Source organism: Lynx rufus, unplaced genomic scaffold (genome assembly GCF_022079265.1).
Source record: "Lynx rufus isolate CCGP_SWC_20201006 ecotype Redwood Valley unplaced genomic scaffold, mLynRuf1.p SCAF_26, whole genome shotgun sequence".
Lineage (NCBI taxonomy): Eukaryota > Metazoa > Chordata > Mammalia > Carnivora > Felidae > Lynx > Lynx rufus.
The window spans coordinates 12,051,843-12,073,857 of NW_025814841.1; the positions used below are offsets into that span (position 1 = coordinate 12,051,843).

General features: G+C 37.3%; 1 protein-coding gene across 1 annotated transcript in view; it reads left to right on the forward strand.

Annotated features, from left to right (window-relative positions):
- The window catches only part of RAD54B (RAD54 homolog B), a 97,055-nt gene that overhangs the window by 51,223 nt on the left and 23,817 nt on the right, over nt 1–22,015 (forward strand). Inside the window, exons 4-9 of the mRNA XM_047089019.1 lie at nt 2,498–2,695; nt 7,630–7,911; nt 11,651–11,813; nt 16,759–16,984; nt 17,724–17,931; nt 20,749–20,888. Of these exons, the coding sequence (XP_046944975.1) occupies nt 2,498–2,695; nt 7,630–7,911; nt 11,651–11,813; nt 16,759–16,984; nt 17,724–17,931; nt 20,749–20,888 (1,217 nt within the window). The remainder of the gene's footprint in view (nt 1–2,497; nt 2,696–7,629; nt 7,912–11,650; nt 11,814–16,758; nt 16,985–17,723; nt 17,932–20,748; nt 20,889–22,015) is intronic.

Here is a 22,015-nt window from a genome sequence, read left to right on the forward strand (position 1 = left end):
GGAGTTCAAAAACTGATCAAGTATCCTGTCTTTTTTCTTAATCCTAAAAACCTCCAAACTTTATCTGGGGAAAATCAAGGTTGGTAAAAAAAAAAAAAAAAAAAAAAAAATCAATAAATGACAACTACTAGTTATCTAAAACCTGGTAAATTTTCTTGACTAAAAAATTGATGGAGTAATACAGTTTTAGTAATATTTAGATAATCAAAATCCAACTTAGCAAAACTGCATTTGGTAGAAATTATGGTTATAAAAACTAATGTTTGCAAAAGCTGTAATCTGTAAAATATGATTCATAAAAAAGTGACCAAGGAATCAAATCTTTGTTATAAAGTTTACTTGGAAAATAATCCTGAAGGTAACAACTTATAAAAATGAAAATTAAAATGGTCAATAATGGAGATGAGTTCAAAGTTAATTCCTAAAGCTACTTTCACATGAAAATTAATTTTAAGATAATGCTATCTTAATATTTTTATAAGTATGAAGTCAAATGCACTTTGATTCAAAATGGCAGTTTTCAAAAGTACCTATTATTCTGGGCATATGGTGATGAGCAAGATCAAAATAGACCCTTCCTCTCAGGACTTCATAGTTTAGTGGGGAAGTAATCTGTCACATAATTAATTGCTGAGATAATGTTGAAATAATAAAGCAAGATCTATCTAGCTTGGTGGTCAGGAAATTTAAAGTCTATGACTGGGTGAATAGAAGTTAATTTGGAATAGCATGTTGGAGGAAGAGGTAGAAGGTTAGAAGTAACATGTTTTCTTAGAGACCATTAAGACTAATGGATTTTAAGCAAGAAGGATACTTAATGAGATCTACATTTAAAAATAGATAAATATAGTAAATACAGAAAATGGCTTTAGGGAGTAGAGGTGGCAAGACATCTCAGGAGGCCTGTTGGGAAGATCCTACAATAGTCCAGATCAGAGATGGTGCTTTGAAGAGTAGAGATTATGGAGAAAGCAAACAGTACACAGCTTTGAGAGCCATGTGGGATCTAGAATCACCTGGATTTGTGGTTGATTGGCTATGGAACTGAGAATAAAGGATATCAAGGATGATTTCCAACTTTTTGGCATGAATCAGGGTGGTGGTACTCTTACTGAGAAATGAGAAAACTGCAGGAGAAGCAATTTTTGGAGAGAAGACAAGTGGGCCTGATGCGATGTTCATGTAGATTGGTCTGAGGGGCAATTATGTACAGATACACAGAACTACAATCATGATCTGGGCTAGAGAAAAAAAATACAGGTTTATGCAGTAGTAGTATCAATTTAAGGAGAAAGCCACATTGAGAGGACGTAGAACTCCAGTCTGATGAACTGGCAAAGATGTTCAAGAAGAAGCAACCAGAGAAGTGAGGAAAAATTGAAATGTGTTAGAGAAGCTAACCTAAGTAAAAATAGGGTTTAGCATCTCAAGGAGGAAGTAGTCAACATTGTCAAATGCTTTTGAGAACTCTGATGAGGACTAAAAAAATATCTTGTGGATTTATTGGCAAGGAGTTTGTCAGTAGCCTTTAACAGGATAGTTTTGGTGGAGGACTGGACTGGAAGCCGGATTGGAGTACAGATCTTCCTTGACTTATGATGGGGTTATGTCCTGATAAACCCATCATAAGTTGAAAATACTGCAAGTTGAAAATGCATTTATACACCTAACTAACCTACCAGTCATCATAGCTTAGCCCAGCTGACCTTCACCATGCTCAGAACATTTACAGTAGCCTATAGTTGGGCAAAATAATTTTTTAAAAAAGTTGTATTTATTCATTTTGAGAGGGAGAATGGGAGAGAGTGAGAATCCCAAGCAGATTCTGCACTGTCATCACAGAGCCTGACATGGGGCTTCAACTCACAAAATCATGACCTGAGCCGGAATCAGGAGTCAGATGCTTAGAAGACTGAGCCATCCAGGCGCCCTGGGCAAAATCATGTAACACAAGCTGTTTTGTAATAAAGTGTTGACTATCTCCTGTAATTTATTGAATAGTGAGAGTGAAAAACAATGGTTTTGAGTGTATTGGTTGTTTACACTCATGATTTGGTGGCAGACAGGGAGCTGTGGTTCTCTGTCGCTGTCCAGTTTCACGAGAGGATTAGACTACATATTGCTAGCCCAGGAAAAGACCAAAATTCAAAATTTGAAGTTGATATTTTCCCATGGATGTTGAAAATTTATCTTTAGTTCCCAGAGCTTTAAAATGTTAGCGGTAAAATAAAATGTGGTAATTATCATGTTGTTCTATTTAAACTGAGTTTGTATGACTTTGAGATGATAAGAATTTGTATTCATTGTACTCATGCTAATGCTAGCATCTGATGTTTGAATTACTCAACTTATAAAATACAGGAGTATGACCAAATATTTTTTCATACTTTTTAGTAACATCTAATTTTCTTATGTTCTTATTTTTGTTGAAATGATCTTTCTGCTTAAAGTCATCTCTAATAATGTGGTTTTATTTTATTTTATTTTTTTGTTCTAGTTCACTCAGCCCCTAAAGAAATTACAGTGCCTAAGAGACAAGAAGAGGAAGAACCTGATAGCCTAGTTAAATATTTCAGTGTTGTTTGGTGTAAGGCTTCAAAGAAAAAACACAAAAAGTGGGAAGGTGATGCTGTTCTCATTGTAAAAGGAAAGTCATTTACATTAAAGGATTTGGAAGGCAAAGACATTGGAAGAGGTATTGTGATATTACATAATGCTTATGATTTGGCCTAAAATTAGTATATATCTGAGGTTACATAATTAAAATGATTGGGTTTTATAAAGTGTTAGTTTAAGATGCTCTTTAACTAAATTATAGTAGTCAGTCTGACAGTCTTTTTATTTTTTTAGTGTTTATTTTTGAGAGAGAGAGAGAGACAGAGCATGAGCAGGGCAGGTGCAGAGAGAGAGGGAGACACAGATTCAGAAACAGGCTCCAGGCTCGGAGCTGTCAGCACAGAGCCTGACACAGGGCTTGAACCCACAAACCGTGAGATCATGACCTGAGTCAAAGTCATACGCTCAACCGACTGAGCCACTCAGGTGCCTCATCAGTCTGACAGTCTTATGTATACTAACTCACTGAAGCAAATCCCATTCCATGGATGCATTTTCTCTAAAATGAAATGGCTAGTCAGGGTATATACAGTTATTCTGGTATTTTTCTGAGATTAAGCAGTTTGTCTTAGTGTACTTTTCTCCCCAGAATGCTAAATGATTAAAATTAGAAAGATGTTGATGTCAGGAGTGGAATATTGTCTAATTTCAATGATATCCAATAAAATTTTGAAAAAAAAAAAGGTAATGGCTAGGAATGACCTACATTAATACATATAAATTGGAGGTTATCATTTCTGTTATGATATAAATGTTGCCAGCATGATTTGTACTAATACAGGTTAGCTTACAAATTCAGAATGCTTAACACCAACCATGCTTTTTGGCATTGTCTTCAATCATTCATTCATTCATTCAATAATATCATAGTTAATAGTTTTCAGTAACCGTTTTGTGCCAAGCACTATGCTAGGAGTAAACATTCAAAAATGGATATGATTTATAGTTTAGTGGGGACAAGGCAATATAATTGATAATTAGGAGACAATAATAGAATTGTTTCATTGAGAATTTGTACTCAGTGCAATAGGAAATAGGCCATTTAGATCTGCCCAGGAGGCTGGGGGAAAGCTTCATAAGAGTAATTGCTTAAGGTAGTATTTGAAGGATAGTTTTGTAGGGTATGAGAAAGGGGCATACAGAAGAGGGAGTAGTGTATGCAAAGGTATGAAAGCAGAGAAGTAAAACTAATTCAGTGTTTCAGGAATGTAGTCTGTGAAGGTCAGGGACAGAGTGATGAGTGGAGGCTAAGCTGAATTATCTGCAACAGAACTTTTGTATTATAAAAATATTGAACAACTATTGTATATATGTTATTCTCAGTTTTTAGAGGAATTAAAAAGAAAATTACAGTTCGTATTCCATGTTGTTGGTTAAGGTAGATTGGGGCTAGATTTTAGGAGAACTTGTTTATACCTATATGGTGAAATTACATTCTAAAGCCAGCTAGAGAGGTAAAATTATCAAAATTACCCTGGAATATTCCTTACCCATAAGGCATAGTATACATGGTTTTGTGTATGTGTAGTTTATAATAAAATGGTGTTTCAGTTGCATGTAGCAAAAAATGCAAATCAGGTTTCAAATAGTGGGTTTTTACTCTGCACAAGTAGAATCACCTAAGGTGTTTTTATTTATTATTATTAATGATAATTCTCCTAGGAAATGCCAATTTCTGTGTCTCTGCTACTGTTTTATTTATTTTTTATTTTAATTTTTTTATACACTTATTTATTTTTGATAGAGAGAGATAGAGCACAAGTGGGGGAGGGGCAGAGAGAGAAGGAGACACAGAATCTGGAGCAGGCTCCAGGCTCTGAGGTGTCAGCACAGAGCCTGACGCGGGGCTCAAGCTCACAAACTGCGAGATCATGACCTGAGCCGGAGTCGGATGCTTAACTGACTGAGCCACCCAGGTGCCCCAATTTATTTATTTTTTAAATGTTTGTTTATTTTTGAGAGAGAGTGCGAGTGAAGGAGGGGCAGAGAGAGAAGGAGACAGAGGATCTGAAGCAGGCTTCGTGCTGATAGCAGCAAGCCTGATGTGGGGCTGGAACTCAGGAACTCCTGAGATCATGACCTGACCAGAAGTTGGATGCTCAGCCAACTGAACCACCCAGGTACCCCACCTAAGGTGTTTTTTAAAAATACCAGTGCCAGGTCCTGACCTGGCAGGATTTATTTGGCCTGGATGGTGATTTATTTGGCCTGGATGGTGGAGAGAGGCACTGGCATAAATATAGTTTAGGTTTCTAGGTTCGACCGGGGCTCGAACTCATGAACCGTGAGATCATGACCTGAGCCGAAGTTGGATGCTTAACGGACTGAGCCACCTAGGCACTCTGGTTTCCAGGTGATATCTAATATCTAACCACTGCTTTAAGCAATAAAGAGGATTTTATTGGCTTTCCAAATGAAAACATCCAAACATAAGACTTTATTGCTTAATTATAACAATAAGTGTATCAACTTGGAGTTAATTTTGTAAGTTATTGGCTCTAATGGAAGCAGTTTTTCTTTTAAATGAACTGAGTGTACAACATTTAAATATTGTTAATGTAGGGGGGTGCCTGGCTGGCTTAGTCGGTTAGGTGTCCAACGTCAGCTCAGGTCATGATCTCAGTTTGTGAGTTTGAGCCTCGCGTTGGGCTCTGTGCTGACAGCTCGGAGCCTGGAGCCTGTTTTAGATTCTGTGTCTCCCTCTCTCTCTGCCCTTCCCCTGCTCATACTCTGTCTCTCTCTCTCTCAAAAATAAATAAACATTAAAAAAATATATATATATATAGTTAATGTAGGGATAGAGCCTCAAGAAAAAAAACCAAAGACTGGAGTGCTGCAGTTGCTAATAGCTCATGGTAATTTGGTTAAGTTCATCAGACCATCATTACGTGATACCCAGAAAAAAAAAGAGTTGTGGGAAACAAAGCTCAAGACTTTTAAGAAAGTCTTCTGGAGATTCAGAGATGTTTGAGAGAGTCATCTCTGTGGATCAAAGTGAAAGGAGAGATTCTGGAGTTAGACTTCTAAAGATGCCTCAAAATTAAGTTTATTCTCGTCTCCCATTTACATGTAACTCAGATGAATAGTAATTGGATTCTATATGAAGATGAAAATCTTTATTGATGTGGAGTGGTCAATACTGCAGTTGAATTGAGATAGTTTGGGGAATGGAGGGATGGGTCTTTTGCATTTAGGAACACCAGCTAAGTAATTTCTTCCTATATCAGAGCATTAAAATTAAAAATTGTTCTATCATAAATAATTTAAAAAGATATATTGGCTACTGTTTGGCCCAGACTGTAAGGTTTAGCCCGGTTTTAATAGGGTGAATTGTAGCACTTTATAGCGAATTTAAAAGGGTCCTATCATGTTTTCTAAAATGTGACAATCTTTTATTTCATTTTTAGAGACTTAAAAACATTTATGGTATGCAGTTCTTGCCTCTTTTAATGGCCCAGTAACTATACATTTAATGTAGGCAAGCACAGGAATCTAAGATTCCACCACTCTATGTATCTGGTTAATGAGCTCATTTTGAGCAGACTGTGACTGACTTACTCATATTTATATTTCATTAGCACCTTGCATATGGCAACACTTAATAAATGTTGAATTAATACTTCAGAGAAGCTTGATATTATAAAATACCCCACTTTTTAATTCAAGAGCTAGAACTTAGACTATCAATGACCTTTTGCCACAAATGCATTTTTACTTTGCTATCTCATGTGGAACAGTAAAGTACTGATTGTGGCAGCAGTTGCTTTTATTGCTAGTTTTCCACATTTCCACTTGTTTCTAAGTGGAAATAGAGATGCCGTGGTATTTCTCTAGTTTATTCACAAGCAGGGAAGGTCCCATATAGCCTACAAAACTCTTCTTGGCTTGATTTTCAACAGACAACAGATGGCAAAACTGTGAGTACAGTAAGTTATGTTTTCTTTTTTTTTTAAGATTTTATTTTATTTTTTAAGAATGTTTATTTTTGAGAGAGCAGGAGTGGGGGAGGGGCAGAGAGACAAGGGGACAGAGGATCCAAAGCAGGTACTGCACTGACAGCAGTGAGCCCAGTGCTGGGCTTGAACTCACGAACTGTGAGATCATGACCTGAGCCGAAGACAGAAGCTTAACCTACTGAGCCACACAGGTGCCCCTAAGATTTTATTTTATTTTATTTTTTTTATTTTTTAATTTATTTTTGGGACAGAGAGAGACAGAGCATGAACGGGGGAGGGGCAGAGAGAGAGGGAGACACAGAATCGGAAACAGGCTCCAGGCTCTGAGCCATCAGCCCAGAGCCTGACGCGGGGCTCGAACTCCCGGACCGCGAGATCGTGACCTGGCTGAAGTCGGACGCTTAACCGACTGCGCCACCCAGGCGCCCCTAAGATTTTATTTTTTTAAGTAATCTCTACACTCATCGAGGGGCTCAAGCTTACAACCCTGAGATCAAGAGTCTCATGCTCTACTGGCTGAGCTAGCTAGGGCACCCTTGGCTATATTTTCTTTAGATTTTTTTTTTAACGTTTTTTTTTTATTTTTGAGAGAGAGAGACAGAAATACAGAGTGTGGGCAGGGAAGGGACAGAGAGAAATGGAGACAGAGAATCCAAAGTAGGCTCCAGGCTCTGAGCTGTCAGCACAGAGCCTGATGCGAGGCTCAAACTCGCTAACTGTGAGATCATGACCTGAGCCGAAGTCGGACACTTAACCAACGGAGTCACCCAGGTACCCCAGCCATATTTTCAATAATTAAAAAAGGCCTTGCTTTAAAGCTTGGCTAATTTTTATAGCTTTATTATTTATTCCTTCTGATTTTTTTAGTGTTTTGTGTTTTTTTTAACCAAAATGATAAAGTATGTTTTCATTCTGCTCCTTGGTTATACAAGGCTGTTTGCATTCAAAGTACAGTTTTCATTCTGTACAGTTATGGGAAGGTGACTATGGTATCACTAATTATGTCATCTTAGAGGGTCAGTAAATTAAATTCACACACTCCCTTCTCAATTTAAAGGCCTTGCATATAAATTCAAAGAGCTTGAAAAGATTGAAGAGGGCCACAGAGTGATGATTGGTGGAAAAGAAGTAGAAGTCATGGGCATAATCTCACCAGATGATTTCAACAGTGGCAGATGTTTTCAACTTGGAGGAGGAAGCCTTGCTATCTCAAGTTCTTCTCAGGCTGCCAAGAAGTGTTTCTCTAACCCCTTCAAAAGTGTTTGTAAACCAAGTTCAAAGGAAAATAGACCAAACGGTTTCCAAGATTGTAAACCACGTCATGACCCACATGCACAAAGTAAGATGTAAAAAATAATTTGAATATTCTGTTTTAAAACTGTCAAAAGATATTGGCATGTGAATTTAAAGTTTAAGTTTTGTTTAAAGTTTTCAGGTGAAAGTATATATTATTCTTCAGGTGTACAACTGACATAAGGAATAATGTTGAAGCTATATAACAATATAGTTTGGGAATCATTTTATAAATAAATGCCTAATTCTAAGAATACAGTAGTGAAGAATACTTGTGTTGAAGGAAAAATATACAAATTGGAGATGTATACACACATCATACATGTATATGATTTTGAATAATATCTGATATTTCAGCAAGAAGAAATATTAGTCAATTCATGAGTCAGGATTATGTTTATACTTCTCTTTTGACAACTGTATGTTTTGATCACATCCATTAATATATTAAAATATTGAATGATGAGATGTCATGTAAATAACTTAAATTTTACTTATAATCATTAAATTTAATGATTTAATTTTAATATTAATGAGTCTAATTTAAAAATAATATTAAAAATAAAACCTCACCTGTTTTTTGATTGTTTACTTAACAGGGATTTCTTCAGTGCCTTTTTTTGCAGTGTAAACTGTCATCAGAGATCTTCTCATTTGTTGAGAAGACAGACAAATAAATTTGGATTGTAAAGCAATAGTAGATGTCAAATTTGGGGTATCAAGTAGGTTGCTTTTATAGTAGTGGTAAAATGAAAAGTACATAAAGCAACATAATTAAGTATTTTTTGCAAGTATTATAGAGATAGAATTTTTGAAATAAAGGGACTGTTGAGATCAGTCTCTTCCCTTTGCATTTGAAGAAAGTAAGGCCCAGAAAGATGAACCGACTTGCCTAAATTCAAAGAACTATTGACATATTTGGGATAAAACCCCAAATTAAAAATTCCTAGCTCTATATGAGCTTACCTGAGACTTAATTGAAAGAAAGTGGAAACTTCTGCTTCTGTTTTTTCTTTTATCCAAATATTTTATCTGTCCCACCAGCTCTTTCAATAGGCTTCCTTCTCTTTTATTCTTTCTCTCTGCCTTCCTATTACATAATAGAGGGATGTGGGGAACCAAAAAGAATAATGTGCTTATTTAAAGATCTGAGTTAGAGTCCATTTTCCCACTGAACTAACTGGTTCTTTGTCCTCTTGGGGCAGTCACTTGTCTCACAAATGGCTGTGTCTCCTCAAGTCTACATTGTGGGTTCTAATTACTACCATAAAGATGTAGAGTGTCTGCTATATACCATGTACAATAAATATTTGTTGACTGAAAAATTTTATTGTGATAACATATATATATGTGTACATGTATGTATGTATGTGTGTGTGTGTATAATATAATAAAAGCCCTTTGTGTTAATGATTCTCATTTATTTATCTTGCCAAGGGTAGAACTAGGTTGTAGACTTAAAATGAAAGCATGAAAGATTTTGTTAGCGTTAAGTGGTGCCTCATTATTTTGAAGGTAGAGAGAGGCATCTTAAAATTTGAACTGGTGTCCTGTTATTGTGGTGGTTTAGGTTTTTTCTTTCCTGAAGATGGATGCTTTGTTAGTTGACTTAGATCCTATGGTCCTTCTTGCTTCAGTGTATTATCCTCCCCTCTTATCTTTTCTTTTTTCCCCTTTGTATTATCCTCACCTCTTCTCTTTTTTCCCCTTTGTGCTTTTCACAAGAGAAAAAATGGGGCCATTTCTTGGTTAGAAATCCACAAGGAATATACTCTTGCTCTGCTACTGGAATATAGAGGAAAGCCAAGAGCTAAGTTTTCCATTTTCACATCCTAATCCTCTGCCTGCCAGGAATTGACCTCAGAAATGGGAGTTCCTTTTAGTTGCTCAGAAATCTAGGAAGATCCACAGAAAACTTTCCTCTGGGTAATCACTAATGGTAGACATGACTAGACTCTCATTCCTGTGACTGCATATTTCTGCATTGCTGGATATTGTTTTAATCTACTAGAACCTATTTTCTTTATCTCCCCTTCTTTCTGTTCTCTTTTTTCTTTTTGTTTATTTAAAAAATCTATTTCATTTTTTTTTTAATGTTTATTTATTTTTGAGACAGAGAGAGTTGGAGCATGAACAGGGGAGGGCCAGAGAGAGAGGGAGACACAGAACCCGAGGCAGGCTCCAAGCTCTGAGCTGTCAGCACAGAGCCTGATGCGGGGCTTGAACTCACGGATGGTGAGATCATGACCTGAGCCGAAGCTGGACGCCCAACCGACTGAGCCACCCAGGCGCCCCAAAATCTATTTCATTTTTTAACCATGATGCAGACATATAAATATATCCCAAAAATAATTTTGATGAATTTATTACCTGACTAGATTAATTGAGACCTGCTTTCTAGTTATATTTGAGTTTGTATTTTTTGGTGATATTTTAATAAATCTTGAACTGTATTAGCATATATCTAAAGAATTACATTATTATTCATTGGTTGCTTTTATTTGCTGCTTTGCAAAGATAAATGAATTTGACATTTATGAACGTAGTAATTAACTTGAAGCAAATAATGATGGTGAAGTCAATGGAAAATTTGTCATCCTTTCTCAGTTCTTCTGGTTAATAGAAGAAGTAATAGTCATTGTTAGTGTGTACAGAAGTGAAAATAATGAGAGTCTTTATGTTAAATTTGGGGTGCCTTTCCAAAATAAGAAGCTGTGATCATTCGCAAGTGCAACTTGGCAAAATTCCAACCTGTGCTTTTAGTTGGAAATCGTTCTCTTTGCTCTGAATACTGAGCTATTAAATGTGTGGCTTACTGAATACTCTGTTAAACAGTAGTGAATTTTAGTGTTTTTTTTTTAAGTTTATTTAGTTTGTGGGGTCCCTGGGTGGCTAAGTTGGTTAGACATCTGACTTTGGCTCAAGTCCTGATCTCATGGTTTGTGGGTTCGAGCCCCGCGCCGGGCTCTGTTCTGACAGCTTGGAACCTGGATCCTGCTTTGGATTTTGTGTCTCCCCCTGTCTCTGCCCCTTCCATGCTCATGCTCTGCTCTCTGTCTCTCTTTGAGAGAGTGAGAAAGAGAGAGAGAGAGAGTATATATGAATGAGTGCAAGCAGGGGAGAGGCAGAGAAAGAGAGAGCGAGAATCCCAAGTATGCTCTGAACTGTTAGCATAGAGCCCAATGGCCAGGCTGGAGTTCATAAACCATGAGATCATGACCTGAGCTGAGATTAAGAGTTAGGCACATAGGGGCGCCTGGGTGGCGCAGTCGGTTAAGCGTCTGACTTCAGCCAGGTCACGATCTCGCGGTCCGGGAGTTTGAGCCCCGCGTCGGGCTCTGGGCTGATGGCTCAGAGCCTGGAGCCTGTTTCGGATTCTGTGTCTCCCTCTCTCTCTGCCCCTCCCCCGTTCATGCTCTGTCTCTCTCTGTCCCAAAAATAAATAAAAAACGTTGAAAAAAAAATTAAAAAAAAAAAAAAAGAGGCACATAACCTGCTGAGCCACCCAGGTGCCCCAATTTCAGTGGTTTTGAAGTACTTTGCGGCATATGAAGTTTGGAAAGCCCTTTGGAATTCTCTGCCTGAAATCTTACATTGATAAGGCATGAGGTTTTATTTTTTAATTTTCCACTCTTGCTTAGTATCACTGTTACTAAACTTCAACTTTTTTGCCACAAAGGATGGCAAACAGTTCTAAGTTATGAGTAATTAAAGCAAGATAATGTAGTTGCTGACAAAGTGAAATTGCAATACATTAATAGATAAACTATCATCTTTTTCTTAAGATTCTCTTGTAATGTCACGACCAGACAATAATCACCAGTGGATGTTCAATAAGAACTGTTCTCCTATTGTGGATGTAGTGATAGATCCTTACCTTGTATATCATCTTCGACCACATCAAAAAGAAGGGATCCTATTCCTATATGAATGTGTAATGGGAATGAGGTAGGAAAATAATTTGTTTATTCTGACTTTTGATTTAACCTGTAACATAATGGTTTTCTAGAACAAGTCTGATAAAAAGAGTCTCAGTATATCATGAATTATGCTTAATGTGTGCATTTATTCCAAAAGTGGTTCTTGATGGAATCCCATGTGCCAGATATCTTGCTAGGAGCTGGGCATACAGGAGTCAGGACCATGGGTCCTATCCTTAAGTAGTTTTTAAGGTATTTGAAGAAATAGGTAAATGTAGTCAACCTTAATGTGGTACAATAAGAGCTCACTAGTATGAGAAAGGCTTATGAGGGCAAAATTGAAGTAGCTGTTAATTCTGCTTATGAGACTTTTGAAAAAAGATTTTCTTCTTATCTCACTTCTACTTAAAAAAAAAAGGAGTCTTCCCCTCTCCCTTTTAAATATTTATTTATTTATTTATTTATTTATTTATTTATTTATTTATTTATTTATTTTGAGAGAGAGAGTGTAAGCAGGGAAGGGGCAGAGAGAGAGGGAGAGAGAAAATCCCAAGCAGGCTCGGTGCTGTCAGTGCACAGCCCTATGCAGATTCAGGGCTTGATTTCATGAACTGTAAGATCATGACCTGAGCAGACATCAAAGATTGTATTCTGAAAAAAAAAAAGAAGAACTGGATTTTTAGTCATCTGAGTCACCCAGGTACCATCCCCAAAAAAGGAATCTCCCTCATTCCCTTTTAAATGGAGTTTTCTGGTAAAGAACTGTAGCATCTTTTCTTTCTTTCTTTTTTTTTTTTTTTAACGTTTATTTATTTTTGAGACAGAGAGAGACAGAGCATGAACGGGGGAGGGGCAGAGAGAGAGGGAGGCACAGAATCGGAAGCAGGCTCCAGGCTCCGAGCCATCAGCCCAGAGCCCGACGCGGGGCTCGAACTCGCGGACCGCGAGATCGTGACCTAGCTGAAGTCAGACACTTAACCGACTGAGCCACCCAGGCGCCCCTGTAGCATTCTTTCTTAAAGATATTTTAGAGGACACACGCACACAAAAGCTTGATAAAGGAAGTAAAAAAGAATCAAAGGAACCTAACATCTTGTTATATTTCTTTCTATATGTATTTCCTTTTTGTTTTGCTTTTAATGCATAGGCCCTTGATTTTTAAATTGATCATTTAATAGGGAGTTGGGAATGTAAATTCCCTCACACTCTTTTTTTTTTAAGTTTTTAAATTTTTATTAAAAAAATTTTTTTTTAATGTTTATTTATTTTTGAGAGAGAGAGAGACAGAGCATGAGCAGAGGAGGGGCAGACACAGAATCGGAAGCAGTCTCCAGGCTCTGAGCTGTCAGCACGGGGCCTGATGGGGGGCTCGAACTCACAAACTGTGAGGTCATGACCTGAGCCGAAGTCGGACACTCAACTGACTGAGCCACCCAGGTGCCCCCCAATTCCCTCACACTCTTAAGAACCCTTTGCATGATGACAGCTTAAGGAAATGCTATATCCCAGGAACTTTCTAGACTCCTGTTCTTTCTCAAATCTGCTCTTTTCTTTGGAGACCGTATCTCATTTGGCCTGGAAAGCAAATTTAATTTCATCTCTCTCACTTTCTCAATCTAATCAAACCTCAAATTTTAATTTTGAACTCCTAAATATCCTTTGATTCCAAATCTTTTCTGGCACCACACTGCAGCAGTGCTAGTAACTGACATTATACGATTATGTTTTGTTTGGATTTTTGCAGTGGCATCTAGCTGTATAGCTGTTTCTGATGCTCCTCAAATTCGCTCTTATTGCCACCAGCTTGATTTTTCTGAAAAACAGTTCTGAAAATGGCATTCCCTTGCTTAACATGCTTCAGACTCAGAACTTACAGGAGTGGTACCTGATCTGTAACACGCACTCTGCTCATGATTTGTGGGATTATTTTAGGTGGACACAGACAAGCCTTGTTTTTTAATTCTGATAGTAGTATATTTAGTTAATGAATTATTAGAAAAAACAGCGTTTAAAATTTTTGATTTCATTAATCATGCCTGGACTTTTCAAATAAATCTAAGTACAAAAGGGAGTTGACTTAAGGAAAAATAAATAATAACATATAGTATCACATATATGGCAAAAATTGTGATGGTAGTCACGAAAGACTGATGGTTGGGAGACATTGACTTGCAAGATAAGTCTGAGTTTTCAAGGATACGTATGCTCATCTTTAGTCTCTGGCTATCTTGCCAGGTTCATAGCCTTTGTATTTCCTTGTTTGGAATTCAGTTCAAGCTCCCACTGTGTTGAACTACTTGATTCATATAGTGAAATCTTATTTACCTTTGTTTGACAAGGTCCATCTTCCCAGTGAAGCCTTCCTGTTCTCTTCCCTCCACTGTGGAAGGATGGATCACTATTTTATCTCTGCCACTCTATATCTCAGCTGGCATTTGGTTTTGCATTGGCAAGTTGTTGATCTAAAATGGTAATAATGGGAGTGCCTGGCTGGCTGGCTCAGTCGGTAAAGCATGCAACTTGATGTCGGGGTTGTGAGTTTGAGCTCCATATTGGGTGTAGAGATTATTTTTTAAAAAATAAAGATTTTTAATTAAAATTAAAATTTTTAAAAATCTTTAATTAAAAAAAATGTTTATTTATTTTTGAGACAGAGACAGAGTGTGAGTGCGGAGAGGGCAGAGAGAGAGGGAGACACAGAATGGAAAGCAGGCTCCAGGCTCTGAGCTGCCAGCACAGAGCCCGACATGGGACTCGAACCCTCGAACCGTGAGATCATGATCTGAGCCGAAGTCGGACGCTTAACTGACCTAGCCACCCAGGCACCCCCAAAACAAATCTTAAAAAAATAAAATGATAATGACTGTAATTCATGTTTGTGACTTTTTTCTGTACTTTGAAATGGAAAACATATAGTTAAATTTTGGTTATTATTTTTACTAATAAGAAATAGAATGAATTAAACTATAATCAAACTGGGGGCCTCTGGGTGGCCCAGTTGGTTAATATTTGACTCTTGATTTTGGCTCAGGTCATGATCTCATGGTTTGTGAGATTGAGCACTCTCTCCCTCTCTCTCTGCTCCTTCCCTGTTCACGTGCATGTGCGTCTACACACTCTTTCCCTCTCTCAAAATAAATAAAACAATTTAAACTATAATAAAACTCCACTTTTTAAAAATTTTAAATTCCAGTTAGTTAGCATACAGTGTAATATTAGTTTCAGGTGTACAATTTAGTGATTCAACAATTACAACACTCATTGCTCATCACAAGTATACTCTTTAATCCCCATCACCTATTTCACCCATCCCCCACCTTCCTTCCCTCTGTTGACCATCAGTTTATTCTCTGGAGGTAAATCTGTTTCTTGGTTTGTCCCCCTCTCTCTTTTTTCCCCTCTTCTCGTTTGTTTTGTTTCTTAAATTCCACATATGAGTTAAATCAATATCACTCATCATCAGGGAAATACAAATCAAAACTACAATGAGATATTACCTCATACATGTCAGCATGGCTAAAATCAACAACACAAAATAGATGTCAGTGAGGATACAGAGGAAGGAGAACCCTCTTTTTCTAAAATTTAAAATTTTTTTTAATGTTTATTTTTGAGAGAGAGAGAGAGAGAGAGAGAAACAGTGTGAAAGGGGAAGAGGCAGAGAGAGGGAGACACAGAATCTAAAGTAGGCTCCAGGCTCCAAGCTGTCAGCACAGAGCCCGTTGTTAGGCTCGAACCCACAAAGCATGAGATCATGACCTGAGCTGAAGTCAGATGTTTAACCAACTGAGCCACCCAGGCACCCCAGAAAGGAGAACCCTCTTACACTGTTGGTGGGAATGTAAACTGGTGCAGGCACTCTGGCAAACAGTATGGAGATTCCTCAAAAAGCTAAAAATCGATCTACCCTATGATCTAGCAATTGCATTACTAGCTATTTACCCAAAGAATACAAAAATACTAATTCAAAGGGATATATGCACACCAATGCTTATAGCAGCATTATCTACAATAGCCAAATTATGGAAGCCATTGACTGTGAATGGATAAAGAAGATGTATGTGTGTGTATATATATATATATATATATATATATATATATATACACACACACATACAATGGAATATTAGCCATAAAAAAATGAAATCTTGCCATTTGCAATGACATGGTTGGAACTAGAGTGTTATGCTAAGTGAAATAAGTCAGAGACAAAACCATACTTATTTTGGTACTATCCTTAATTCTTTTGATTTTATAACATGTATATACATATATATGTATATATGTATATGTATATATATGTATATATATGAAGAGCTTTAAAAGCTATGAAGTGATATAAACATGCCACTTAATATTCTTTATTATATTTAATTTTAATTTGTATTAACTGAGTAGGTCTGTAGGATAAGTCTATTACTAAGTTACATGTATTAGATCAATATTTAGTGTTTTTTCTTATAGTGCAGGGAGCTATATGATTGAGGAGTTCATTTACTGCTTGAAAATCATAAATACAGCTCAATTGATCTTTCTGGTTAAGATTATAATATATTTTAAATTGTTTTGATAACTGATGCTGAAACTGATAAAAACTGCTCAACTGTTAGTGATAAGAAGCACAGTTATAGTTATTCAAATGTATATATAAAATTGGGATTCATTTCTAGTTTCTCTAAATATATATGTATGATAATATCACATGATTTAGATTCAACTGTCAAATTTCAGATTTGTTTTAGTAATTTAGTTGATAGTAAATATGTCATGAAAAAAATTACAAATTATCAAAGATGCAAAAGATATGTTGTAAATCAGATGCATGAAATCCTAGAAAAAGGATTTAGAAGGGGGTAGAGTTTGTCCTAATTACAAAACTATCAGTTTCTGATTTTTTGACTAATAAGTGACAGTATTAGGGGCATAAAATATTTAACTATTGTGACTAAAAGAAGTATAATTATTTCTAACAGAGTGAATGGCAGATGTGGAGCTATTCTTGCTGATGAAATGGGTTTAGGGAAAACATTGCAATGTATTTCACTCATCTGGACTCTACAGTGTCAGGGACCCTATGGAGGCAAGCCAGTAATAAAGAAGACACTTGTTGTCACACCTGGGAGCTTGGTGAATAATTGGAGGAAAGAATTTCAAAAATGGCTAGGAAGTGAAAGGATCAAGATATTTCCTGTTGATCAGGTAAGAGATTTTCAACACAGTTTAGCCTTGGTCAATTTTCTAAATCTCTGTGCTTTTTTTTTCTTTTGTTTAAAAATTTTTAAAAAATATTTATTTATTTTTGAGAGAGAGAGAGAGAGAGAGTGTGAGTGGGCGAGGGGCAGAGAGAGAGGGAGACACAGAATCTGAAGCAGGCTCCAAGCTCTGAGCTGTCAGCACAGAGCCTGATGCAGGGCTCAAACTCACGGACCATGAGATTATGACCTGAGCCAAAGTTGGACGCTTCTCACTGAGCCACCCAGGCACCCCCTTAATTTTTTTTTTTTAATGTTTATTTACCTTTGGGAGAAAGAGACAGTGTGAGCTGGTGAGGGGCACAAAGAGGGAACACAGCATCCGAAGCAGGCTCTAGTCTCTGAGCTGTCAGCACAGATCCTAACCTGGGGCTTGAACCCACTAACTGTGAGATCATGACCTGAGCTTAAGTCGGACGCTTAACCAGCTGAGCCACCCAGGTGCCCCATTATATCTCTGTGCTTTTCAAATCAGCACTGAAGTTTTCACTGTCTGTATGGTAGTTTTTCAAGTGTATTGTAACTCTGCAACTCCTTTGCAGAAAAATGGAATCTTGGCTTACAATTTGGTTTTGAGTGCACATATTCTAATTAATGTCTGTCAGGAATATGCTGCTTGAATTTGATTTTACAGTTTTAGCCCATGATTTGTTAAATACTGTCTTTTTTTTTTTTTTTTTTTTTAGGACCACAAAGTAGAAGAATTCATCAAATCTCCATTTTATTCTGTTCTTATCATCAGTTATGAAATGTTACTTCGTTCCTTGGATCAAATTAAGAATGTTAAGTTTGATCTTCTAATCTGTGATGAAGGGCATCGTTTGAAGAATAGTGCCATTAAGACAACTACAGCCCTCATTAGCCTTTCTTGTGAGAAAAGAATAATTCTAACTGGTCAGTATTTACTTTGGGGAAGACTTGATGGAATTTTTGCCTACTTATCATAAAGGATTTGTAATATGCTTGGCATCCAAAGAATTGGTGGTGCTGGATGGAATTCATACTAATAAACCTATGGTAATTAAGTCTTGGTAGGATTCTTAATTTTCAAATCCCTATGTAATTTTCCGCCACTTAGATTTTGGAGTTTTTGAAGAATAAACAATGCTATCATGATAAAGAATGTAGGAGATAGGTCTGCATTGTCTCTTCATGGTTCCTAAGTCTGCTATTTATAGCTGTGCAACTTTGGGCAAGTTATTTAACTTCTCTGTGCCTCAGTTTCCTTATCTGTGAAATAAGGAATAATAATACCATCTACTTTGTAGAGTTATTGTAAAGGTCAAAGGAGTTAATTCATGTAAAGTTATTTAAAGACTACCTGACACATGGTAAATGCCTAATGCCTAAGTATCCATTGTTTATATATGTATATGCTGCATGCATAATTTATTGCTGGCCAAACTTGCTGGCCCAGACTGTCTGGAAAGGGGGGTGGCCCATATGTAAATACAGGAATCTTTTTCTACTCATTCCTTTTTAGCCTAGACTAGAATCAGGCCTGAATAGCTCAATGTAGCTTTCCTCCCACACCTTACTTTGGCCTTGTGTGGCCCTTCCAATTTCTGGAGAATTATCCTTGTTTGAATGAGAGCCTCCATTCTCCTCTGCATCTTGGTCAATGATTGACTCATAGAGGTAAGTGAAAAATGCCAGAGCCCTTGCCTTAGGGTAATTTCAGGACCGGCTTTATAGCACAATTTATGCTCTAAGGATTGCTATAATTTATCTCAAGCAAGGAGGCCATCCTTGCTTAGTTTCTTCCCCTCCTATTCTCTGATTCTATTATTCTCTTTCTCCTCAGAGCACTCCCTCCATACATGTTGTACAGCCAAATCCCTGTCTTGGGCTCTGCTCCTGGAGAACCCAGTCAAAAGACATAAATCCTTTCCTGCAGCTATCATTGGCAAATGGGATCCGACTATCATGAATGGCTTGGATTAGTTAGCCAGGGTTGGATGTCTGGAAGTCAACCACAAGGATCCTTATACCTTTGTTTCCCTTCTTACTTGCTTGCTTTTCTCATTCTGCCTATCTTAAAAAAAATTGTTTTTGATTAAGTAAGCTCTGCCCCCAACATGGGGCTCAAACTCATGACCCCCGGGGATCAAGAGTTAAATGCTCTACCGACTGAGCCAGCCAGGTGCCCTTGATTCTGCCTTTTTTAGTCATTGTCATGGATATTTATTTAAAAGCTTAACAAAATGCATACCAACATAAATATCATATTCTATTATGTATCTCAAAATTTAGAACTAGCTAGATGTGTTATATAATTAATAAGCATTGATCCTTCGGGTTGACCCATTTAATTTTGAGGGGTATGATCATTAAATTCCCTGGCATTGTAAAATTCATGTTATCTATGTTAATGAATAAGTGCATTTTTATATGCCTCTTACATATATTTTTGGACAACCTTTTCTAGTCTTGTTATTTGAATGTCATCTGAAATTATACTGTAGGACTTTGCTGATTTACATGGGGTTTTTTTTTGTTTGTTTTTTGAGAGAGAGAGTGAGAGAGAGATCGCGCACACGAGCATGGGTGGGAAAGGGGCCGAGAGAGGGAGACACAATCTGAAAGCAGTCTCCAGCCTCTGAGCTGTCAGCGCAGAGCCGGATGCCAGTCTCGAACTCATGAACCATGAGATCATGATATGAGCTGAAGTCGGATGCCTAACCGCCTGAGCCACACCCAGGCACCCCTACATGTTTTTTTTTTTTTTTTTAATTTTTTTTTTCAACGTTTATTTATTTTTGGGACAGAGAGAGACAGAGCATGAACGGGCGAGGGGCAGAGAGAGAGGGAGACACAGAATCGGAAACAGGCTCCAGGCTCTGAGCCATCAGCCCAGAGCCCCACGCGGGGCTCGAACCCACGGACCGCGAGATCGTGACCTGGCTGAAGTCGGACGCTTAACCGACTGCGCCACCCAGGCGCCCCCCTACATGTTTTTTTGATATAATTATTGAAACATGCTAATGTTTCTTTGAAAATTAGTTAGCCAGAAGTTTTTGAGTATGTAATTTATTCAGGGTATATTTGTGTTAACCTTTAAGATTAGTGAAGATCTCAATTTGATCTGAAAACTTTGAAAGGTAATAATTATAGGTGTCATTCACTGAGTATTTACTAAATGTCAGGCACTGTGCTACAACGTGCATACAGTGTCTCTACTTATTGTTGTAATACCACTGGGAAATTGTTAACTTCCCAGTTTTATAAGTGAAAAAATGCTGAATTTAACTTAAAGAGCTCAAGAATCTTGTCCAGAGTCACACTGTTATAATATTAAGAATCACTAACAGTTATGGAACATTTACTGTGCTTTAGGCACTGTTCTTAGTATATGGATTAACTAATTTGATCCTGACAATCCTAGGAGCTGCTATAATTATCCCCATTTTCTAGAAGTAAACTGAGGTATGTAACTTGCTTAGGGTCACTCAGAGAGTAAATGATGCAGGTGGGATTTGATCCCAGGCGAGTCAGACTGCAGAGCCTGGACACAGCCACTATGCTGAAGTTAAAACCAGAGTTAAAAATTTATATGGTTCTTAATATTTTTTGTTCACTTGGAGTTGGCTGCTCTTTCTCATCTCTAAAGCCTTTAGTTTAGGTTTGTTAGGGAAGAGAGTACAAATTTCTACAAATAACCTGTGACTGTAAAACACAAACTTGACCTTTCATCACTTTTGTTTCTCTTAGGTACTCCAGTTCAGAATGATCTTCAAGAATTTTTTGCATTAATTGATTTTGTAAATCCAGGAATATTAGGCTCTTTGTCATCTTATAGAAAAATATATGAAGAACCCATCATTTTATCGAGACAACCTTCTGCTTCTGAGGTATAATTTATGTTAATAAATAGGTTTAAAAAAAAAGACTATGTTCAGGAAAGTCATCCACAACTTGGGCAATATTTTAATTCAGGAAAAATTAAATTAGTGAATTCTTTATTTTTCTATGATCCTTCAACTCTTCCTGCATTCTTTATTTTAGAGAATAATATCACATTAAAAAAATCATAAATAGGCACTTCACAAAGAATTGTAATTGACAGTAAACATATAAAAATATTCATTTTTACTGATATTGACGAAAGTAAACTAAAGTAACCATAAAATAACTTAAAAAAAAAAAAGTTTTATTTATGGAGGTGCCTGGGTGGCTCAGTTGGTTAAGTGACCAACTTTGGCTCAGGTCATGATCTGTCAGTTTGTGGATTTGTGCCCCACCTTGGGCTCTGTGCCAACAGCTCAGAGCCTGGAACCTGCTTTGGATTCTGTGCTTCCCTCACCCTCTGCTCCTCTCCCACTCATGCTCTGTCTCTCAGTCTCAAAAATAAAGAAAACATTAAAAAAATTTTTTAAAATGTTTTATTTACTTATCTTTTAAATGTTTATTTTTGAGAGAGAGAGAGTGCATATGCACACACAAGTGGGGGAGGGGCAAATAGAGGTGGGGTTGGGGGATCTGAAGCAGATTCCATGCTGACAGCAGAGAGCCTGATGTGGGGCTTCAACTCTGATCCAACTCAGATCATGACCTGAGCCGAAAGTCATACACTTAATTGACTGAACTACCCAGGCGCCCCAGGATGTTTTATTTATTTTTGAGAGTGCAAAAGTGGGGGGAGGGCAGAGAGAGGGATCTGAAGCAGGCTTTGCGCCAACAGCAGTGAGCCCAATGTGAGGCTTGAACTCACGAACTCATGAGATCATGACCTGAGCCGAAGTTGGATGCTCAACTGACTGAGCCGCCCAGGTGCCTCACTCTTCTATTGGTGTTTTAGTTGGTTTGATTTACATAGTAATAGCAAGTATAGATGAGAGTACTGTTGTCTATTGGTTGGAATGTAAATTGGCATATAATTGGAGAATAGTTTGGTATTATGTATCAAAAGCTTTAAAATTGTGCATATTTTGTGGTGCGGCAATACTACTTTTAGGAATTTATTATAAAGAAATAATCA